The 23433-nt window shown below is 40.9% G+C and overlaps 1 protein-coding gene across 3 annotated transcripts in view; it reads right to left on the bottom strand.

Moving 5' to 3' along the window:
- The window catches only part of LOC139381159 (GDNF family receptor alpha-1-like), a 124753-nt gene that overhangs the window by 80706 nt on the left and 20614 nt on the right, over positions 1-23433 (bottom strand). Inside the window, exons 1-3 of one of the 3 annotated variants that reach the window (XM_071124519.1) lie at positions 21484-21884; positions 20526-20828; positions 18900-18983 (exon numbers count right to left, since the gene is read on the bottom strand). In XM_071124519.1, coding sequence (XP_070980620.1) covers positions 18900-18983; positions 20526-20828; positions 21484-21523 — 427 coding nt within the window. In that variant the 5' untranslated portion in view covers positions 21524-21884. Of the gene's footprint in view, positions 1-18899; positions 18984-20525; positions 20829-21483; positions 21885-23433 lie in introns of those variants that run through there. The other 2 variants (XM_071124518.1, XM_071124520.1) reach the window with 2 other exon arrangements.

The following is a 23433-nucleotide window of genomic DNA, read 5'->3' as shown; positions in this document are numbered from 1 at the left end:
GAACTTGGATACAGTGGATAGTGAACTGCTAGAACATGAAGAAACAACGAAATTACTCATATGATTGACTGGCTAGCGCGATAATGACTGGCTCGGTAAAGTTGGATCATAGCTAATGTTGGCTGTGCTATTTAACTAGCTTGCTAAGTTTACAAGGGTGTAACTATAGCTACAGTCACACTATGCCAGGTAGTTACATTTTTGCTGTATACTTTTATTTGAGCATAGAGGTCCAGTCAGGTTTGGTTAAATAGTTATGTGACTTTTGTCTGGGTTTCAAGCCTAACTATGTTGTTTATATTACTTCAGGGAATTTTAGCTACTATTAGGTTTGCTGGCTTGTTTATTGTTAGAGATGTATGCTAGCATTAGTGATACCGTAGCAGGGATAAGCTACTCACTGGCTGGCCGCCTAATTGCCAGCTTGCTGATCGCTTTACAGTTGTGTATGTGCGTACATGTGTATATATATTATTTTTGAAGGGAGGATGAACTCAGGAGGATGGTGATTGTTTAACTACTATTCCCTATTTGATATTTGAGGGATGATAATTATCGTCTGGTAAAGGTTTTCATTTATTCATCATAGCTCAATGTCTTTTTTCCTGTGCTGCTTGGGTGCGTTTGTGGTCACCGCTTTTGTCGCTGCGTGGCACAGGTTTCAGGGCGCATTGGAGAATGCCGATTGGCTGACATATGGGTGTGCGGGTAGGCTCCGTTGGTGACTATGAATGCATCCTCTGTTTTTGTTGTTGTTGTTGAGACATGCTCAAGTGGGGCTAAATAGTCCGGTCATTATTGTTGCCAATGTTTGTCGCTTTGATTCAAATTGTATTTTGTTACTCGACTAACAATATTTTCATGTTACAAGGAACAGTCAATGCACTTCTAATGCCATATACATATAATTTAGCATGAACCTAATTCGAGCGATGCTAGCATAGCAGGTACATCTAGCTTAAAGACTAGCGTCTAAGGATATGGGTTCTTTAACACCCTCAGTTGGGGAGGGGGTTTGGTGGGTTTGTGGTAGGGTCAGGGAATTAGCTCACGAGAGGTTTACTATTTTATACTTTCATAATTTCATTTTGGACACACTGCAATGCAATTTTGTTTCCATCTTTTCCCTATTTCTTATTTTCTTTAAAGATGTCGTCACCTAATACCTATATATTTATGACACTTAACATTAAGGTACTATATGCCCAGTCAAGCACAAATGCATTCTGGATGATTTAAAGCAGTTTAAGGTTGATATAGCTCTTCTTCAGGAGATACACCTGACTGACTTTGAGCATGATACACTGAAGAGAGTGGGTGGGTCAAGTGTACTATTCATCTTTCACTTCTCGGGCAAGAGCGGTGGCCATACTCATTAATAAGCATTGCCCCATTTAGATACAATCTCAGAATAAAGACAGGTAAAGACAGGTAGGTTTGTGATCATTCAAAGTTTCGTTAACACTGAGCCCATTACCATTGTGAATGTGTATGGGCCAACCATGATGTTCCTACATTTTACCAAGACATCTTTTTGAAGTTAACGTACACATCATCAGAGATGATAACGGCAGGGGATTTTAACTTGGCACTGGACCCTTCCAGTGATAGATCAACCTTACACAGGCAGCTAAAATGTTAAAAGCAGAAATTAAATATTTTGGACTTGTAGAATTATGGAGATTTCACAACCAAAAGGTTAAAGAATAATAATTTTACTCCCCTGTCCAAATTAGTTACTCTAAGAATTTACATGTTTCTTATTCCTGCAGCCAAGGGAAGTTCACTACTGGGTGTAAGTATTTACTAAGATGTATATCAGATTATTCTGCTCTGCTGTAAAACACAACCACCCACAAGAAGGTGGGGAGGCAGGTAGCCTAGTGCTAGAGCGTTGGACTTATAAACAAAAGGTTGCAAGATCAAATCCCTGAGCTGACAAGGTAAAAAATCTGTTGTTCTGCTCCTGAACAAGGCAGTTAACCCACTGTTCCTAGGCTGTCATTGAAAATAAGAGATTGTTCTCAACTGACTTGCCAAGTTAAATAAAAGTAAAAACATAGGTGGCGGTTTGGCACATACAGTGGCTTGCGGAAGTATTCACCCCCTTGGCATTTTTCCTATTTTGTTGCCTTACAACCTGGAATTAAAATATATTTTTTGGGATGTATGGTTTGTATGGTTTGATTTACACAACATGCTATGAAGATGCTAAATATTTTTTATTGTGTAACAAAAAACAAGACAAAGAAAATAGAAAACTTGAGTGTGCATAACGTTCCCCCTCAAAGTCAATACTTTGTAGAGCCACCTTTTGCAGCAATTACTGCTGCAAGTCTCTTGGGGTATGTCTCTATAAGCTTGGCACATCTAGCCACTGGGATTTTTCCCCATTCTTCAAGGCAAAACTGCTCCAGCTCCTTCAAGATGGATGGGTTCCGCTGGTGTACAGCAATCTTTACGTCATACCACAGATTCTCAATTGGATTGAGGTCTGGACTTTGACTAGGCCATTCCAAGACATTTAAATGTTCCCCTTAAGCCACTTACATTTTGCTTTAGCAGTATGCTTAGGGTCATGGTCCTGTTGGAAGGTAAACCCCCGTCCCAGTCTCAAATCTCTGGAAGACTGAAACAGGTTTCCCTCAAGAATTTCCCTGTATTTAGCGCCATCCATCATTCCTTCAATTCTGATAAGTTTCCCAGTCCCTGCCAATGAAAAACATCCCCACAGCAAGATGATGCCACCACCATGCTTCACTGTGGGGATGAGGTTCTCAGGGTGATGAGAGGTGTTGGGTTTGCACCAGACATAACGTTTTCCTTGATGGCCAAATAGCTCAATTTTAGTTTCATCTGACCAGAGTACCTTCTTCCATACGTTTAGGGAGTCTCCCACATGCCTATTGCGACCACCAAACGTATTTGCTTATTTTTTTCTTTAAGCAATGGCTTTTTTTCTGGTCACTCTTTCGTAAAGCCCAGCTCTGTGGAGTGTACGGCTTAAAGTGGTCCAATCAACAGATACTCCAATCTCCTCTGTGGAGCTTTGCAGATCCAGATAATTATGTCATGGCTTTAGAAGCTTCTGATAGGCTAATTGACATCATTTGAGTCAATTGGAGATGTACCCGTGGATGTATTTCAAGGCCTACCTTCAAACTCAGTGCCTCTTTGCTTGACATCATGGGAAAATCAAAAGAAATCAGCCAAGACTTCAGAAAGACAATTGTAGACCTCCACAAGTCTGGATTATCCTTGGGAGCAATTTCCAAATGCCAGAAGGTACCACGTTCATCTGTACAAACAATAGTACACAAGTATAAACACCATGGGACCACGCTGCTGTCATACCGCTCAGGAAGAAGACGCATTCTGTCTCCTAGAGATGAACGTACTTTGGTGCGAAAAGTGCAAATAAATTCCAGAACAATAGCAAAGGACCTTGTAAAGATGCTGGAGGAAACAGGAACAAAAGTATCTATATCCACAGTAAAAGAGGTCATATCGACATAACCTGAAAGGCCGCTCAGCAAGGAGGAAGCCACTGCTCCAAAACCGCCATAAAAAGCCAGACTACGGTTTGCAACTGCACATGGGGACAAAGATCGTACTCTATGGAGAAATGTCCTCTGGTCTGATGAAAGAAAAATAGAACTGTTTGGCCATAATGACCATCGTTATGTTTGGAGGAGAAAGGGGAGACTTGCAAGCTGAAGAACACCATCCAAACTGTGAAGCACGGGGGGTGGCAGCATCATGTTGTGGGGGTGCTTTGCTGCAGGAGGGACTGGTGCACTTCACAAAATAGATTGCATCATGAGGGAGGGAAATTATGTGGATATATTGAAGCAACACCTCAAGACATCAGTCAGGAAGTTAAAGATTGGTTGCAAATGGGTCTTCCAAATGGACAATGACCCCAAGCAAACTTCCAAAGTTGTGGCAAAATGGCTTAAGCAAGGAGGCCTACAAACAGTTACACCAGCTCTGTCAGGAGGAATAGGCTGAAATTCACCCAACTTATTGTGGGAAGCTTGTGGAAGGCTACCTGAAACGTTTGACCCAAGTTAAACAATTTAAAGGCAATGATTCCAAATACTAATTGAGTGTATGTAAACTTTTGACCCACTGGGAATGTGATGAAAGAAATAAAAGCTGAAATAAACAATTCTCTCTACGATTATTCTGACATTTCACATTCTTAAAATAAATTGGTGATCCTATTTGATCTAAGACAGGGAATTTTTACTAGGATTAAATGTCAGAATTGTGAAAAACTGAGTTGAAATGTATTTGGCTAAGGTGTATGCAAACTTCCGACAACTGTATACTGAGATCATGTGACAGATTATGTGACACTGAGATTGCACACAGTTGGACTTTATTTAACTAATTATGTGACTTCTGAAGGTAAATGGTTGCACCAGTTCGTATTTAGGGGCTTCATAGCAAAGGAGGTGAATACATACGCACTACTTTTCAGTTAAAAACATTTTTGAAACAGGTTCTTTTTTTCATTTCACTTCACCAATATGGACTATTTTGTGTATGTCCATTACATTAAATCCAAATAAAAATCCATCTAAATTATAGGTTGTAATGCAACAGAATAGGAAAAATGCCAAGGGGGGTGAATACTTTTGCAAGGCACTGTAAATAATCCCACATTTGTAAAATTTCTGAACACTCATTTCAACATATTCTTTTAGCAACTCTGCCTCCCCCTACTTTTATGGGAAGCTCTCCTTGCATATCTGAGGGGGCAAATAATATCCTTTAGTTCAGGTGCTCGTAAAATGTATAATGCTCAAGTAGATTAGTTGGAGAAAGAAATTAGAGATCTGGAAAATGAACATAGTATAACATTTGATGACTCAACTCCACAAAAATCTGACTCAAAGCGATTGGAATATAACACCCTGATGACCCACAAAGCGGAAAACTCTCTTAGGAGAACAAAGCAAAACCACTATGAACATGGAGGTAAAGCAGGAAAGTTGCTTGGCAAATAAGTCGAGAGGAAGCTAGTAGAGCTATTGGCTCTATTAAGCTGCCCAACAACACAGTTGTTCACAGTCTTGAGGAAATTAATCTAGTCTGTAGGGAGTTTTAAGAAACATTGTACAAGTCTGAAGGTGATACCCCTGCCACAATGCATGAGTTTTTGAACAAACTCAATTTACAAACTTTAACTAATGAGGATTGAGAGCACTTTGGAGAAAGAGACTACATCCGAGGAAATTATGGAATCCATTTTCAATACTGCTGGGGGAAAATCACCAGGGATAGACAGATTGCCTATTGAATTCTATTGATCCTTTTTACCCAAACTAATTGAGCCTCTTTGCAATATGTTTAATTATGCCATAGAGTCAGGATTGCTCCCAGACACAATTGAACAGGCACTGATCACAGTTTTGTTAAAACCTGGGAAAGATCTGCTGATAATATCAGAAGATTATTTAATATTTTGCATTATGTAGAAAATGACCAAGAACCTGTAGTGGCGGCTTCATTAGATGTGGAAAATCAAGCTACATGTTTGGAGTTTTACAGAGGATGAATATTGGACCTAAGTATGTATTGTATGTCTGAATAGATTACTGTACAAATGTCCAGTAGCTCAGATCCTGACTAATGGAACGGTTTCCTCAATGTTCTCTCTATCACATGGCACAAGACAGGGTAGTCCCGCTAGTCCTCTCCTTTTTCTTTGGCTATATAGCCACTGGCAGAAGCTTTTAGATCTCATCTATCCATCCATGGGGTTCGTATAGGTGGGCGTGAACATCTGGTTTCGCTATATGCTGATGACATTTTGCTTTACCTCACTAAATCAGAAATGTCACTCCGATCATTAGTTGACATCCTGAAAGAAAATGGGGGTATAAGTAAACCTATCGAAGAGTATAATTATGCCTTTTAACAGGGCAACTATGCAGAACCCAATCTTAAACAAGCCGTTTTCTTGGAGACCTCAGAAAATGACATATCTTGGATTGCAAATTTCTTCTGAAATTATTAAGACATATCAACTGAACTACACACCACCTCTCAAAAAGTTTGGGGAAGAATTGTATAGATGGCAGAATTGAGCAATTTCTCTTACTGGTTGGGTCAATTGTGTAAAGATGAATATATCAAACCTTGCAGTTTCCTATTCCCTATGTTTTTTTTAAACAACTTATTTGGAAAGATTATTAATTTTAGTGTCTGACCCTTGCTACATTGGCATCTATACCTTATATTAGCCCACCTAAAGTTTTGCTAAATTAGCCCACCTAAAGCTTTGGTCTCATAAACAACCCTTTCATAAAAAAACACTTTAAATATATGGATTGAAGTCTGTAACCAACCAGAAGGGCATAGATCTAAACCCAGCAAAATAAGAAAAGCCCTCTCACTGTCAACTGCATTTATTTTCAGCAAACTTAACATGTGTAAATATTTGCATGAACATAACAACATTCAACAACCGAGACATAAACTGAACAAGTTCCACAGACATGTGACTAACAGAAATGTCCCTGAACAAAGGGGGGTCAAAATCAAAAGTAAAAGTCAGTATCTGGTGTGGCCACCAGCTGCATTAAGTACTGCAGTGCATCTCCTCACCATGGACTGCACCAGATTTGCCAGTTCTTGCTGTGAGATGTTACACCACTCTTCCACCAAGGCACATGCAAGTTCCCGGACATTTCTGGGGAGGATGGCCCTAGCCCTCACCCTCCGATCCAACAGGTCCCAGATGTGCTCAATGGGATTGAGATACGGGTTCATCGCTGGCCCTGACATTCCTGTTTTGCAGAAAATCACACACAGAATGAGCAGTATGGCTGGTGGCATTGTAATGCTGGAGGGTCATATCAGGATGAGCCTGCAGGAAGGGTACCACATGAGGGAGGAGGATGTCTTCCCTGTAACACACAGCTTTGAGATTGCCTGCAATGACAACAAGCTCAGTCCGATGATGCTGTGACACACCGCCCCAGACCATGACGGACCCTCCACCTCCAAATCGATCCCTCTCCAGAGTACAGGCCTCGTGTAATGCTCATTCCTTCGATGATAAACGTGAATCCGACCATCACCCCTGGTGAGACAAAACCGTGACTCGTCAGTGTAGAGGACTTTTTGCCAGTCCTGTCTGGTCCAGCGACGGTGGGTTCGTGCCCATAGGCGACGTTGTTGCCTGTGATGTCTGGTGAGGACCTGCCTTACAACAGGCCCACAAGCCCTAGCATGGTGTTTTGTGTAGGTGGAAGGAATAATGGGGCATTGTCTGTGTCATATTTTGCTGATTGTAAAAAAAAAAATGTGAATAACTATATTGTTAAAAAGAGAAAACATTCAACCAAAAAGACCAGAGAGGTTTTGCAATGTCTCGCAAAGAAGGGCACCTATTGGTAAAAAAAGTGGTCTAAGGCACTGCATCGCAGTGCTAGCTGTACCACTAGAGATCCTGGTTCGAGTCCAGTCTCTGTCGCAGCCAGCCATGACCGGGAGACCCATGGGGCGGCGTTCAATTGGCCTCGCGTCGTCCGGGTTAGGGGAGAGTTTGGCCTGCAGGGATGTTCTTGTCTCATCGCACACTAGTGACTCCTGTGGCGGGCCGGGTGCAATGCACGCTGACACGGTTGCCAGGTGTATGGTGTTTCCTCCGACAAATTGGTGTGGCGGACATTGTGTCAAGAAGCAGTGCGGCTAGGCTGGGTTGTGTTTCGGAGGACGCATGGCTCTCGACCTTCGCCTCTCCCGAGTCCATCCGGAAACTGCAGCGATGGGACAAGACTGTAACTACCAACTGAATACCACGAAGTTGGGAGAAAAAGGAAAACAACAAAAAAAGGCAGACATTGAATATCCCTTTGAGCATGGTGAAGTTATTAATTACACTTTGGATGGTGTATCAGTACACCCAGTCACTACAAAGAAACAGGCGTCCTTCCTAACCCAGAGAGGAAGGAAACAGCTTAGGGATTTCACCATGATGCCAATGGTGACTTTGAAACAGTTACAGAGTTTAATGGCTGTGATAGGAGAAAACTGAGGATGGGTCAACAACATTTTAGTTACTCCACAATACTAACCTAAATTACAGAGGGAAAACAAGGAGTCCTGTACAGAATAAAAATATTCCAAAACATCTTGTTTGCAATAAGGCACTAAAGTAACTGCAAAGAACGTGGCAATTTTTAAAACTTTATATCCTGAATAGAGGGTGTTAAGTTTGGGGCAAATCCAACACAACACATTACCGAGTACCACTCTCCATACCTTCAAGCATAGTGGTGGCTGCATCATGTTATGGGTATGCTTGTCATTGGCAAGGACTAGGAGGATAGGAGGTTTTTGGGAGATAAAAAGAAACATAGAGCTAAGCAAAGGCAAAATTCTAGAGGAAAACCTGGTTCAGTTTGCTTTCCAATAGACACTAGGAGACCAATTCACCTTTCAGCATGACAACAACCTAAAACACAAGGCCAAATATACACTGGATTTGCATACCAAGACAACATAGAATGTTCCTGAGTAGCAGAGTTACAGTTTTGACTTAAATCGGCTTGAAAATCTATGGCAAGACTTGAAAATGGCTGTCTAGAAATTATCAACCACCAACTTGACAGAGCTTGTAGAATTATTTTCACAAATATTGTACAATCCAGGTGTGCAAACCTCTTAGAGACTTACCCTCTAAAGACTCACAGCTGTAATCACTGCCAAATGTCATCTATTCACTCAGGAATACTAATGTAAAATATTTCAGTATTACATTTTTAATAAGTGAGCAAAAATGTATAAAAACATGTTTTCATTTTTTCATTATGGGGTTTTGTGTGTAGATGGGTGATCAAAATATTTAATCCAATTTAAATTCTGGCTGTAACACAACCAAAATATGGAATAAGTCAAGGGGTATGAATACTTTCTGAAGGCGCTGTAGTTATTTTAAGTTGACTATTTTTAACGCAAAAAAGCAAGTAATAGAATATTTAATCAGTGATGAAAGGGATCTTTGCAAGAGGGAGGGAATATGATTTCATTGGTCCTCAACTCACGGCTCAGATACTTCATTCAGGATAAGTGGAGTTACCCCTGAGTTAGCCTGACCCAGAGCAGGTTAGTACTGAGGGATTCATTGCCATAGAAATGTACCTGGCTAAAAGGTGAGCCACATTTGTGTGACCTGTTATCCCAAGTTGAACTCAAAGTTGACCAAAGTTACCTCGCTAACTCCTCGAACCTGATTTGTAGTATAGGACTCAGGAGGTCAGGGGGATGTTTACTGTAATTTATACTTTCAACAAAAGTAAGACATGTATGGATAACATCCACAGTATTTTGCCTACAAATGACAGCTCACGATTGTCTGGTAATTTGGTAAGTATACATTCAAATGATGGATTTACACAGACTAAACCCAAATGGAAGATCTGAAGATGTCACACCCTGATCTGTTTCACCTGTCTTTGTGCTTGTCTCCACACCCCTCCAGGTGTAGCCCATCTTCCCCATTATCCGATATGTATTTATACCTGTGTTCGTTTTGTTCGTGAAACCTACCAGCGTTTGTTCTCCTGCTCCTGCCTGTTTCTTCCTCTTTCCTTGTCCTTCCCGGTTTTGACCATTCTGCCTGGCCTGACCCTGAGCCTGCCTTCCATACTTTTTTTTCTTTGACACTGTCGGCATCTGGGTCATACCTTAAACATGATAGAAGATGAGACAGGGGAACAAACGCTGGTGGGTTTCACGAACAAAACGAAACTAATCAACTGGCCATCCAGGCCAACTTTTTGATTGATTAGATTTTTTTACTTTAGTTTATTTAGTAAATATTTGATTAATTATATTTATTGAACTGCATTGTTCGTTAAGGGCTTGTAAGTAAGCATTCCATGGTAATGTTTACACCTGTTGTGACAAATAACATTTGATTTGGATTTGGAAATTAGAATGTGAAAATTTTGAATCTATGTATCAATGCCCTCATTTAACATACTTGAGATCAAGAATGGCACAAAGCCAAAAACAGCTGGATACTGGAGACGTATATTTTCATGGACGTTTTCCAGGAAAGTTTCTTGACTAAAGCTGTTATTAAAAGGGGGAGGGTTTCTCTCGAGACAAGTGCTGCAGCACAAATGCTCTGTACAGTCAAAAGAATACTAATATTACCAGCCATAACTGTATTGTTAGGGGATTGGAAAAAACACAATAAGTCAATGGGAAATATCATTATACTCATGGTAATGTAATTCTTTTTAGGGCAATATCGGTCGAAATATTACAAATAGGGAGGTTCAAGATCCTCTTAAGACATCACATTAAAATGGAGGGATGTATTGCAAAAGGAAATTGCAAAATTGCATTATACTGGGAAAGTTGAGTTCCTGTGGATGAAAATCCAGCACTTGCAGAAAGAGTAAATTAGGACTACATATATAATTATTTAACTACCTGTACCGTACATGTGAGCGAAAATAGTTCTAAGTAGCGTCAAAGTATTGTTGTCCGTTACTTTACTCCAATCAGGAGAGGGGTGGTAGAGTTTACTTTTCTATTTATAAATAAAAAATAAGGGATTTAGAATTGATGCAAACAATTAAATTGATAGAACTCACAATCTTTCTCCAAAATTAAAGCTGATCTACCACCAAAAACAAAACATTAAATCATGATTAAAAGAGTCACAGACACACAGACAAACCCTCTTGGAAAAAAACAAACAAACAGCTAAAAAGGGTTAAACATCTACATGTACACTATATATACAAAAGTATGTGGACACCCCTTCAAATTAGTGGATTTGGCTATTTCAGCTACACAGGTGTATAAAATTGAGCACACAGTCATGACATCTTCATAGAAAAACATTGGCAGTAGAGTGGCCTTACTGAATTACTGACTGACTTTCAACATGGCACTGTCATAGGATGCCACCTTTCCAACTGTCAGTTCGTCAAATTTCTCCCCTGCTAGAGCTGCCCCGGTAAACTGTAATTGCTGTTATTGTGAAGTGGAGAAGCAACAACGGCTCAACGTCTAGAAGCAACAACGGCTCAGCCGCCAAGTGGTAGGCCACACAAACTCACACAACGAGATCGCCGAGTGTTGAAGAATGTAGCGCGTAGATATCGTCTGTCCTCAGTTGCAACACTCACTACCGAGTTCCAAGCTGCCTCTGGAAGCAATGTCAGCAGAACGATTGTTTGCCGAGAGCTTCATGAAATGGGTTTCCAGCCACACACAAGCTTAAGATCATGCACAATGCCAAGTGCTGGCTGGAGTGGTGTAAAGCTTGCCGCCATTGGACTGGAGCAGTGGAAACGCGTTCTCTGGAGTGATGAATCACGCTTCCCCAGCTGGCAGTCTGACGGATGGATCTGGGTTTGGTGGATGACAGGAGAATGCTACCTGCCGAATGCATAGTGCCAACTGTAAAGTTTGATGGAGGAGGAATAATGGTCTGGGGCTGTTTTTCATAGTTCAGGCTAAGCCCCTTAGTTCCAGTTTAGGGAAATGTTAACGCTATAGCATATAATGACATTGTAGACTATTCTGTGCTTCCAACCTTGTGGCAACAGTTTGGGGAAGGCCCTTTCCTGTTTCAGCATGACAATGCCCCCGTGAAGTCCACACAGAAATGGTTTGTCGAGATCCGTGTGGAATAACTTGACTGACCTCAACCACATCGAACTCCTTTGGGATGAATTGGAATGCTGACTGTGAACCAGGCTTAATCGCCCAACATCAGTGCCCGACCACACTAAGTCCCTGCAGAAATGTTCCGACATCTAGTGGAAAGCCTTCCCAGAAGAGTGGAGGCTGTTATAGCAGCAAAGGGGGGACCAACTCCATATTAATGCACGTGATTTTGGTATGAGATATTCATCGAGCAGGTGTCCACATACTTTTAGTAATGTACTGTATGTACTTAAATGTCTTGCCCATCCAAGAAAAGTATCCTATGATAAAGTATGTACGCCTTTTGTGAAGAATCAACAACAAGTGGGACACAATCATGAAGTGGAACGACATTTATTGGATAGTTCAAACTTTTTTAACAAATCAAAAACTGAAAAATTGGGCGTGCAAAATTATTCAGCCCCTTTACTTTCAGTGCAGCAAACTCTCTCCAGAAGTTCAGTGAGGATCTCTGAATGATCCAATGTTGACCTAAATGACTAATGATGATAAATACAATCCACCTGTGTGTAATCAAGTCTCCGTATAAATGCACCTGCACTGTGATAGTCTCAGAGGTCCGTTAAAAGCGCAGAGAGCATCATGAAGAACAAGGAACACATCAGGCAGGTCCGAGATACTGTTGTGAATAAGTTTAAAGCTGGATTTGGATACAAAAAGATTTCCCAAGCTTTAAACATCCCAAGGAGCACTGTGCAAGCAATAATATTGAAATGGAAGGAGTATCAGACCACTGCAAATCTACCAAGACCTGGCCGTCCCTCTAAACTTTCAGCTCATACAAGGAGAAGACTGATCAGAGATGCAGCCAAGAGGCCCATGATCACTCTGGATGAACTGCAGAGATCTACAGCTGAGGTGGGAGACTCTGTCCATAGGACAACAATCAGTCGTATATTGCACAAATCTGGCCTTTATGGAAGAGTGGCAAGAAGAAAGCCATTTCTTAAAGGTATCCATAAAAAGTGTTGTTTAAAGTTTGCCACAAGCCACCTGGGGGAGACACCAAACATGTGGAAGAAGGTGCTCTGGTCAGATGAAACCAAAATTGAACTTTTTGGCAACAATGCAAAATGTTATGTTTGGCGTAAAAGCAACACAGCTGAACACACCATCCCCACTGTCAAACATGGTGGTGGCAGCATCATGGTTTGGGCCTGCTTTTCTTCAGCAGGGACAGGGAAGATGGTTAAAATTGATGGGAAGATGGATGGAGCCAAATACAGGACCATTCTGGAAGAAAACCTGATGGAGTCTGCAAAAGACCTGAGACTGGGACGGAGATTTGTCTTCCAACAAGACAATGATCCAAAACATAAAGCAAAATCTACAATGGAATGGTTCAAAAATAAACATATCCAGGTGTTAGAATGGCCAAGTCAAAGTCCAGACCTGAATCCAATCGAGAATCTGTGGAAAGAACTGAAAACTGCTGTTCACAAATGCTCTCCATCCAACCTCACTGAGCTCGAGCTGTTTTGCAAGGAGGAATGGGAAAAAATGTCAGTCTCTCGATGTGCAAAACTGATAGAGACATACCCCAAGCGACTTACAGCTGTAATAGCAGCAAAAGGTGGCGCTACAAAGTATTAACTTAAGGGGGCTGAATAATTTTGCACGCCCAATTTTTCAGTTTTTGATTTGTTAAAAAAGTTTGAAAAATCCAATAAATGTTGTTCCACTTCATGATTGTGTCCCACTTGTTGTTGATTCTTCACAAAAAAATACAGTTTTATATCTTTATGTTTGAAGCCTGAAATGTGGCAAAAGGTCGCAAAGTTCAAGGGGGCCGAATACTTTCGCAAGGCACTGTATATTGTACCAAACAACTACAGTAGACCTTTTTTTGTATGAAGCCAGTGAATATTTCATCAAACATGGTTACTCACGACATCCATCTGACTTTATACTGACACCTCACTGTTTGCAGTATGGATAATTGGCATGCATCTGGGCAGAAAAGCAATAGATGTAGCTGGCACATGTGGCGCCCCTGCTGATTCGAGCTGTCAGGAGCGTTGATTAACTGTGATGAATCACTCTCCCACTTTATATCCAATCAGAAACCTCCCAGGAGGACTCCATTCTGGTCACCTTTAACTAAATTATTTTTTGGCTGCATAGAGCTAGCGGCAGGGACAAGGCTGCAACCTGATGCTGCTGTTAGCATTATTCTGCCATTAAGCTGCAGCTGTGAGAGTAATGTCTGGAACGGTGTCTGTGTATTAAGCAGCTAAAGCCCCTCGACCTGTGGCTAAATCTTCCGTGTGACTTGGAAGGACAGCTATGGACTTTCGGATGAAAGTCAAACAGACAGACAACAATAGAAATCCAGGAAGTTATGTGGTATTTGAAGGAGTATTAAAAATCTTTATTGAGATCTAATATTATAATCAGTCCCTACAGCAGCGTTCCCCAAACTAGGATTCACCTGTTTTGGAAATGGGGTCGCAAGAGAAACTTGTCCTTGGTTTATAAAACCGAATCGTTATGTAGCCACTAGATGCGGTTGTAAAAAACTGAGCGGTTTCTGCAGCTTTTTAACAGTTTCATCTACTGAAAGATAAGACTCTGAGGATCACATCCATGTCTTGTGTTTCCCTCTACAATGCCCACAAGGACTCATTAGAACAGAGTGGGCAAGACCAGGCACTTAATCAGACTGGGGGAAAGGAACATTATCAATGATGATGTTCTTTTCTACACAGAAGGTCACACAAAATGATTGCCTGTATATCTTTTGAACTTCCCAATACCTTTCTGATACATTTCAGTCACTTCAACACTTTAAGATTGAAATATTGTCCAAAAATGCTGCCAGATGGATTTGTAATAGACTGTCATAGCCCCAATTAAACGTGTAAACATTGGCTTTTGATTACATCACATTCTTTACATGGTGGGGTCATGGTGCAAACATTTTTGGGAACCCCTGCCCTACATCTTCTAAGACGGACAATGAGAGTGGAGGAGTCAAGACAACCCTGTGGAGAGTCCCGACTCCTCCAGACCGATGTGCATTGTGGAACCGTATACCTGAGCTCCAGCAACATAGGGATTATCCTTTGATCCAGTCCAACAGAAGAGCTCGGGCAAAAAAACAAATCAATAGTTTTTTGTACTCACAGCCTCAGGTTTCTATTTTAACATGCCTGGCTATTGATTAGCTTTCAGATGAGAAGTCTCCCTACGACATTACACTCTAGGTGGATTTGGGAGTCTTTAGCGGAACAAAAAACCCTTGTAAAGTAGGAAGGAGGCAGCAAGGGAACGTTAACATAGAACACCTATCTCAGTCAGCGCTCACTGAGGAGGCTGAGGCCACAACTCTAACAGATAAGAGTACAGCTGTACCCCAACATCAAAGGCCCAGGCTTGGCCTGTGATTGACACATCCTGACACAAACAGCCAGACGGGGGAAATGGAGCTGCTTTATCAAAGTAGCCATTTTAATGACATTTGTTTGTCAGGTGGCAGAGGGAATATTGATATGGAAATGCTACCATCAAAGACATCTCCTTTTTATATTCTCTTTCTCTCACACAAACATTTTCAGTTGGGGAAAGTACAGAGAGTCAAACACCAAAGCCATAACATTGAGAGTGGTTTTGGTTGGTTGGTGGAATCTAGGGTTGGAGCTGTCGTAATACTTCTCCCAACACATCAGAAAGTGCAGAGCTACTCTTAAGTCCAAACAACACAAATACTGTTCTCCCCCATTCCTCTCACTCTATAAGAACCCAAGTGGCAGTCTGTCCTCATTCACCGCTGGACTCCGAGTTCATTATAAGAGTGGCATTCCAACAGCAGTGAGCTGTGTTGACAGGCTCTCAGCATCGTGTCAGTATGGGGATTTCAGGTGCTGTGTGGTCCGTCTGCAAGGTTGGGACTACATGGGTTTTCACACATACACAGCTCAAAGACTTCAGAGAGAATCCTTTAAATGCTTTAAATGCCACTTTTGCATGTTTATGTGCTGACCTCATAATCATCATCATGATCTGTCATCAGCTTAAACCACAAAAACATAATGGGGAAAGGTCATCTACAGGTCTTAGAAAATAATGGAGTGATGTAGAAACTCATCTTTATTCATAGTAGCACTTCCCAGATTTTTTGATGTCCTTCTCCTTTTTTCACCGCTACCTCATCATATAGGCAATTTCAGTCCAGCCAGCCCATGCTGCACAGAAGACTCTGTTTTACATTTTGTGTCACATTTTACCACAGGTTTCATTTTTCTTATTGGCGTACTGAACAGTAAATGACAATTGGCTGACATTTAAAAGGGGCTTTATCTACAAAGTGATTGTACCATAGCTATATCTCTGTGGCGATAAGCCAGACCATTTTGAAAATTTCTCCCATTTCCTCAGTTTAAAGCTAGAGTACATCAACAACTCCTTTTGGTTTAGACTTTGAAGAGTCAACCTCCAATGTTATTCCACTCATACAGCAAACAAGCATTTTATTATTCTAGTTCTAAAAATCGAGGGGGGGAAAATATTTACATTGGTCAGTATGAGAGGCTCCAGACCAGTGAGTGTTCAAGACTACGGTAATATGAAACTGTGCTGTGTATTCATCCATTTCCTCCACTGCTTGCCTCTTCAGCAGGGGCAAATGGTCTGGGAGTAATGCAAGTCCACTTGAATCTAGGAGAAATGGGCTCTCACTGCCTTCTCTATGCATCAGTGCATCACAAGATGGCAAACTGGTAGGCGGAAAAGGAACAATTTTATTGAATTCTCTTCCTCTATTCTCCATTACATTCTTGCTTACGCACACACACATGCAAACGCACACAAAGGAATGCACACAATTAATTCAATGATCTGGTACTTCATCCATGAGCAAGTGCACTGTGGTGAACTCTGCATGTAATTGAATGATGTGTGACTGTGTGAGTAAACCATTTACTTTCAAACATATTTAAAGAAGGGCACATCCCTTGAATGAGATGACTCACCATGCCTGTCTTATGACAGCAGTTGTGGCTTTTGTGACCATTGACACAGGAACTACTCCAAACTTAGTATGTTTCACCTATACCCTAGCCTGGCGCACAGGCAACAGCATGACACTTCTTGATAATGAGAAGCAAGGAGCTCTGCAGACAGCGGAAGACCAGAAGCATTCAATGAGCCATTTAATAGAGTGAAACAGACATCAATATTGGTAGTTCCCACTGAAAGAGACTTAGGGTTTCTATGAGGAAATGGAGGGGGGAAATAAACAAGATGCACCGCTTGTATTAAAAGAAGAAGTACAAAAATACAAAACTCAGCTCCAGCAAAGAAGCATGTTGTGGTCTCTGATGTAATACATTTGCAATCTGCAGATTTAATTTGTGTTTCAAGATTTTGTAACTTTTTTTGAGCTCATAGTATTCTCAATGTAAATTAAATGGCAAATGTAGATCACATCAAAATGAGAATACGTTCTGTTCCTGGGATGTACACTCTACTGAAGTTTCTCATGTGGCAACTTCCACCACATTAAGAGACTGACTTACTCATACTTCAAAGTGACTCACCCTGACTCATCGTACGGCTAAAAGCATTCTATCTGCCTGGAGAAAATATTTGAAAATAATTCAATTAAACTTAAAACTGTGTGCTGTGCACAAACTTGTGTGTGTGTGTGTGTGTGTGTGTGTGTGTGTGTGTGTGTGTTCATGCAATCACGCTCAGTGCTCTCCACATCCTCCTCACACATTTCCGCTGCTGTTCTAATACTATTCTATTATTTTCTCTTAATAACAATTAAGGACACCCAGTGTTCTTTAAGGCAGCTGTGTACCTTATAAGCTTCACTGATATTGTTCCAGCTTTATGTCTGGTTTAGTCCTTCAGAGGCCTACAGTACCCAGAGTAGGTGGGAATAAGGACTGTAAGGCCTGGGGGTGTGTAGGAAAGATCAGGAATAAACCTCACTATAATCAGGAGGGTGCATAGGAGAATGCCCAGTGTCATTGGAGATTATTAGGCTCAGGTCCCAAGCAGGGGCCTATTACAGATTCATTACATCTCACAATGCCTCCCTTTGTTCCTTACTATGAATCAGTCGGCTGATCTATGAGTCCTCTAAGCCTTACTGAGACAGCCATGTTATAGGGCTGCCTGGGAGTAGGGGTTGTGATAGGCACTGTGTTGACCTAAACCTCTCTGACACCCGTCCTGTCTCCCCTCTCACCCTTATTGTCTCCTTCTCACCCTGCCTGGCCCATAAATCTCTCATGATGAGGTGGAATGGATGATCTGTGAGACCTGTCGCTAAGAAAGAAATGTGCAACCGTCAATCAACATAAAGAGCTTTTCAAAAGGGAATAAGAAGCACCTTCAGATTCTGAGAGCTTTCTCATAAATCTCTCAGGTTCTGGTAGCTCAGAGCGGAAAATGTCTGGGGCTGTTAATATGAACTATGCTCCTAATATGAACTATGCTCCTAGGCGACAAATGGAGCATTGACGTTTGGCTGTATTCTAACTAACATATACAATGGCTTGTGAGCCATTTCCACTTTTCTGAAATTGGAGTCATTGTTCTGGAAACGTTATTTGGATGTCTCTTATTTGCCCAAGCACTCACGCTGTTTATGTCTCTATCACAATTGATGACAAAATTGTCCCATTTCAATGTGCTTATTAAACTAATCTCAGACTCTCTTATTCCGCATCACTAGCCACACAATATGCCACCTCACGCGCACTGGATGGGAGTTCCTCATAACAAAGACCAAGGCAAAGTCAGAAAGGCCACTATAGCATCAATGGATAGCGCCTATGTGATCGAAAATAAGGGAGAATATTGCCATCTAGAGGCGGCTCATAAACTACCAATGCGCAGATCGAATTGTTGACAACGATGTGCGATTTAAACACAGGATGTACGATTTAAACACAGCCCAATAATCTATGCTCCAACTCCACACCACCACACTGTGTTGAGCTCTCATTGGACACTCAGAACTATAGATCTCCATGCAAGATCACTTACAATGGGCATGCATTTCATTGGGGCGAAATAGGGAAAGTGTGAGGATTGTAAAAATGTTTAAACACAATTCCACTAAGAACATGCACAGCCAGCATTTAATCTGTATACTTTCACAAAGAAGCCAGGCGTCCATCCATGAACTTCGTAATAAGTGGCACAATCTTAAACTCTTAATAAATCCATGTCCTTACCTGAAATAATGGGGGCCAGTCGGAACATGTCAGACAGCCGGCTATTCATGGTCTCGTAAGGGGAGTCCTCCAGGAAATCGTTCCCTGAAAGGAATAATGAAATACAATGTGATTTTTAACATACTCCTGCAGTCTTAATAGGCATGTAAATGTTGCAGACAAACAGATACACTGAGAAAAAAAACACAACATGTAAAGTGCTTTCTCTCAAATTTTGTATACAAATTTGTTTACATATAATCCATCCATTAAACAGCATGATCATTACACAGGTGCACCTTGTGCTGGGGACAATAAAAGGCTATTCTAAAATGTGCAGTTTTGTCACACAACACATTACCACAGATGTCTCAGATTTGAGGGACCATCTAATTGGCATGCTGACTGCAGGAATGTCCACCAGAGCTGTTGACAGATAATTGAATATTCTGAAACAAAGCTGAAAATGTTCCTGTTCTTCCATGGCCTGCATACTCACCAGACATGTCACCCATTGAGCATGTTTGGGATGCTCTGAATTTACATGAGTGTTCCAGTTCCCGCCAATATTCAGCAACTTCGCACAGCAATTGAAGAGGGGTGGGACAACATTCCACAGGCCACAATCAACAGCCTGATCAACTCAATGCGAAGGAGATTTGTCGCGCTGCATGAGGCAAATGGTGGTCACACCAGATACTGACTGGTTTTCAGATCCACATCCCTACTATTCCCAGTTATGTGAAATCTATAGTTTAGGGCCTAATGAATGTATTTCAATTGACTGATTTCCTTATATGAATTGTAACTCAGTAAAATCTTTGAAATTGTTGCATGCTGCGTTTATATTTTTGTCCAGTATAGCTAGATAGAACGATTTCATTTAAAGAGCATGCACATGGGTTATTGTTTTCACTAAATGTTTGTGAGCTACCATGGGCTGTGTTTAGACACTAATTGATATTTTGACCTATCAGATCAGCTCTGAAAAAGATCTGATGTGAAAAGATCTGATCTGATTGATCAAAAGACAGTTACCTTTACACAGACAGCCAAATTCCGATATTTTTTCCACTAATTGGTATTTTGATCAATCACATCAGATCTTTTCACATCAGATATTCTTCAGAACTGATTGGTAAAAGGACCAATTAGTGAAAAAAAGATCAGAATTGGTCTGCCTGTGTAAACACAGCCTAAAACAGCCATGCAAATACACATGGGATGGGTATCTGGGTCAGTCAATGTCCATGCTGCCCAACAACTCATTAGCCTACAGTTGATTAGGTATAGTGGTCAGTTGCACAACTGAGATCCCATTCTGCCCCACTGGCCCTGGGATTAAGCAGTACACTTTTTTTGTGTATGATCAACTCCAAGATAATGAGTGCAAAGTGCCTTTACACTCGATTAATTCCAAGAGATGTCTTAAGGATATTACCTTTCCCAGTATGCACTGGCGGGAAAGTTCACATACCTAATAATGTGGTGTTTTCTTACTGAATTGGTTTTTACTTTAGCAGTTTATACATTAGGCCTAATCATACAGCAGGTATCTGGGATTTAAAAAATATATATTAATGTATAGACTTCTGACAATTATTGTGTGCTTGCTGTGTTGTAGCCAACTGTAATGATAGTGCATACCTTGCAAAGTCTGATAGATTCCCCAATAGATGCGAAGGCAGTTCTTCTCTTTCTTCATGCCCCTTTTACACCTGCAGTTGTACAGGGGGCTCTGCTTGACTGCGTCTATGGCACTCCGACATTCGTCCTGCGCCTCCAGTCCAGCCACCATGCTAAAGTTTCTCTCCTTCCCCCCAGCAACGCACTGTCTCATTGTCCGATACTTGGTACTGCATCCTTGCTCCTTCATACACTGCTCACTCGCCTTGACACAATCGAGGCGGTTGGGACCAGAAAGAGCATTCTCCTGGGCATACAAAACATCTGTGGAGAGAATAAATAATTATAGGCTAATAATAATAATCATCTTTCTGTCGTGTATATGTTAAACATTGTAGACAATACGCGATTTGGTCTCAATAAATATTCAGAGATTAAACTAAATGAAAGCAGTTTTAGATATTGAAATATTGATAACATTTTATTACGCAACTCCAAACAATTAAGGTGACAATAACAACAACACAAACATCTCATAGACTACTAGTCAAATACTAGCGTCCAATGCATGTCATAGCCTATCAATTTGTGCAACAAAAAATAAACAAGTAAAGGATAAGTAAAGTTATTAAATATGACGTACATGCTATTGCAACGTCGGCTGTAACAAGGGTAGGCCTATATAGGTTATGATAATGAATTGTCACGGTCTTTAGTTGTGTCTAGTTCAGAATTAGAACTCAATTCACTTCGATTAGTATACATGTGCTCGTAATTGACTTTTCACAAGTCTTTGGGCATGACACGCATTTGGATTGCCCATTTCGCTCCATAACGACCACCAATTTAGCTATTTATTTATCTCAGCTGGCCTCTAAATGATTATCATTGTCAATTTACAAATGTAGATTATATACTGTATGTTTACACTAGGCATTTGCAGTGTATATTAGTCATAGGCCTTGAAACTAAAACTTACCTAAAAGAGGCAGAACGACATAAAGAGTGACGAAGATCATTGCGTATCTATCCGTGCGATGCCTTGTTACAATGGAATTGATAGAACGTCTAGAAAAAAAAACTTGTGCTTTTATTCCAATCTATTCAAATCCATTGAAAACATCGGGGCATGAGGTCCGACATTCGGAACACATCCAGCTGACTTCATGCGTAAAACATTCCAACCCAAAAGTACTCCAATTTTGCGGCAGGCAACCGAAACCATCAACCACAGAATGATTTTCTTTCCGTGTAAAAACTAAACAAAAGACAACGATAAGATATCATAAGGAGACAAAACGAACGGGCCAGAGTGCTCTCGGAACTCCAGCTCGTAGGATGCCCGCGTGTGTCTGAGCGCGCGATGATGCTGTGCTCAATAGTGCAGTGACCACAGCCTGGCAGCAGCAGCAGCAAGGCAGAGGAACTTCTGCATTTCAACGTGGATTTCGGTGATGACAATTAGATACATTTAGTTATTAAACTTTTTAAGGCACATTTTCTTTCTGCAGTTGGCATACAGTGTTGATGTGTGGATAAATAAATGCGAGTAAGCTATTGTCTGTGCGCAATAAATGAATTGCACACATTACACGAACTGTAGGCTTTTTTTGTACACTCTATCCTAAAACAGTCTATGACACTATTTGCTAAATATTTGCTATATTTGTTATTGTTGATTCTGCGCTCAATTTAATAAAAAATAACCTAGTGTCTTGATTAATTTCTTAGGACTAGACTTCTCCACTACCATCTTCAATATTCCATTATTCTTGGGGTCACAGAGTTCATGGGTTCAACATGTAAACGTAAAAAATATGTTATGGGAATATCCCCAAGACAAAACCAAAGCTGCTATCGCCGATCAAAACGCCACACTAATTTTAGCGAAAGACAACCCCATGTGAACAGAGAATAGCTACATGCTCTACAATATTGCATTTCTTGGTGGACGTGTGCATTTTCTAACCAATTCGATGAAAGCCTGTGTTTGTTCCCTTTTCCACATTGAAAATCGAATCAGATCGTCTCGTATCAATGCTGCCGTATGCGCATGCATGATGCGCGTTCGCCACCCATATGGAGCATGGAAAGAAAAATGAGACGCAGCCTAAATTGTCTATGTGCTGTGCTGCTCACAGGGCCAACCATACCCTAGGCATTCCATAATTGGAGAACAGTGTGGAGCTGTCAATGCAGCCAGTCAATCCACTGTTGACATCGAGTAGCCTATAAAATGGTGAGCATGGGTGAATATCGCCATCTGTTGGTTTAAAAAAAAGCCTCAATATGCACCAGATTATAAATAATGCCATCACTATGCCTAGCCCTAGACGTGGCTAATGTAAAATGAAACTAGGCTATTCAAATCAAGGCTATTCAAATAATTCAAATGGAGTGGTTTATGATCATTAAAATGTTAACATTTCATTAGGCCTATTAGGTTCATTTGACATACTTTTCCATATTAGATATTTTTAACTGTGGGCATTGAATAACAAAGAGATAGGCATTCCATTAATAAGTGAGACATAATCCATGCCATATTGGACCAAATCAACCAACAACAAATGCTCCCCTCAACTTCACTATATCAACTGGACTGAATCCTTTAATACACAAATGGGAAGCTGAGAGACCAGAGCCATAAGCATTTATACAGATAGTGTGAAAGAATAGACAAGGTGTCTCAAGGCCAAGCGAGATGTCAGGAATTGGCACTGCCTGGACAACAGTCTTCAGGTGGAGTCAGGTGTTTTTACAGCAATGTAATAATGTTCAGCAGTTGACTCTAATATCTAGGCCTAAAAATGAATCCAGAAAAATAAGAAAAGCCTAGATCTGATACACTAATATGCAATTACATTAATACATTAATAAGCATAGAAAAAAATGACTTAATCAACTCTTATGGCACAGAGACTGATTG

The sequence above is a fragment of the Oncorhynchus clarkii genome, chromosome 23 (assembly GCF_045791955.1).
Source record: "Oncorhynchus clarkii lewisi isolate Uvic-CL-2024 chromosome 23, UVic_Ocla_1.0, whole genome shotgun sequence".
Lineage (NCBI taxonomy): Eukaryota > Metazoa > Chordata > Actinopteri > Salmoniformes > Salmonidae > Oncorhynchus > Oncorhynchus clarkii.
This window is presented reverse-complemented; position numbering and strand designations above follow the sequence as displayed.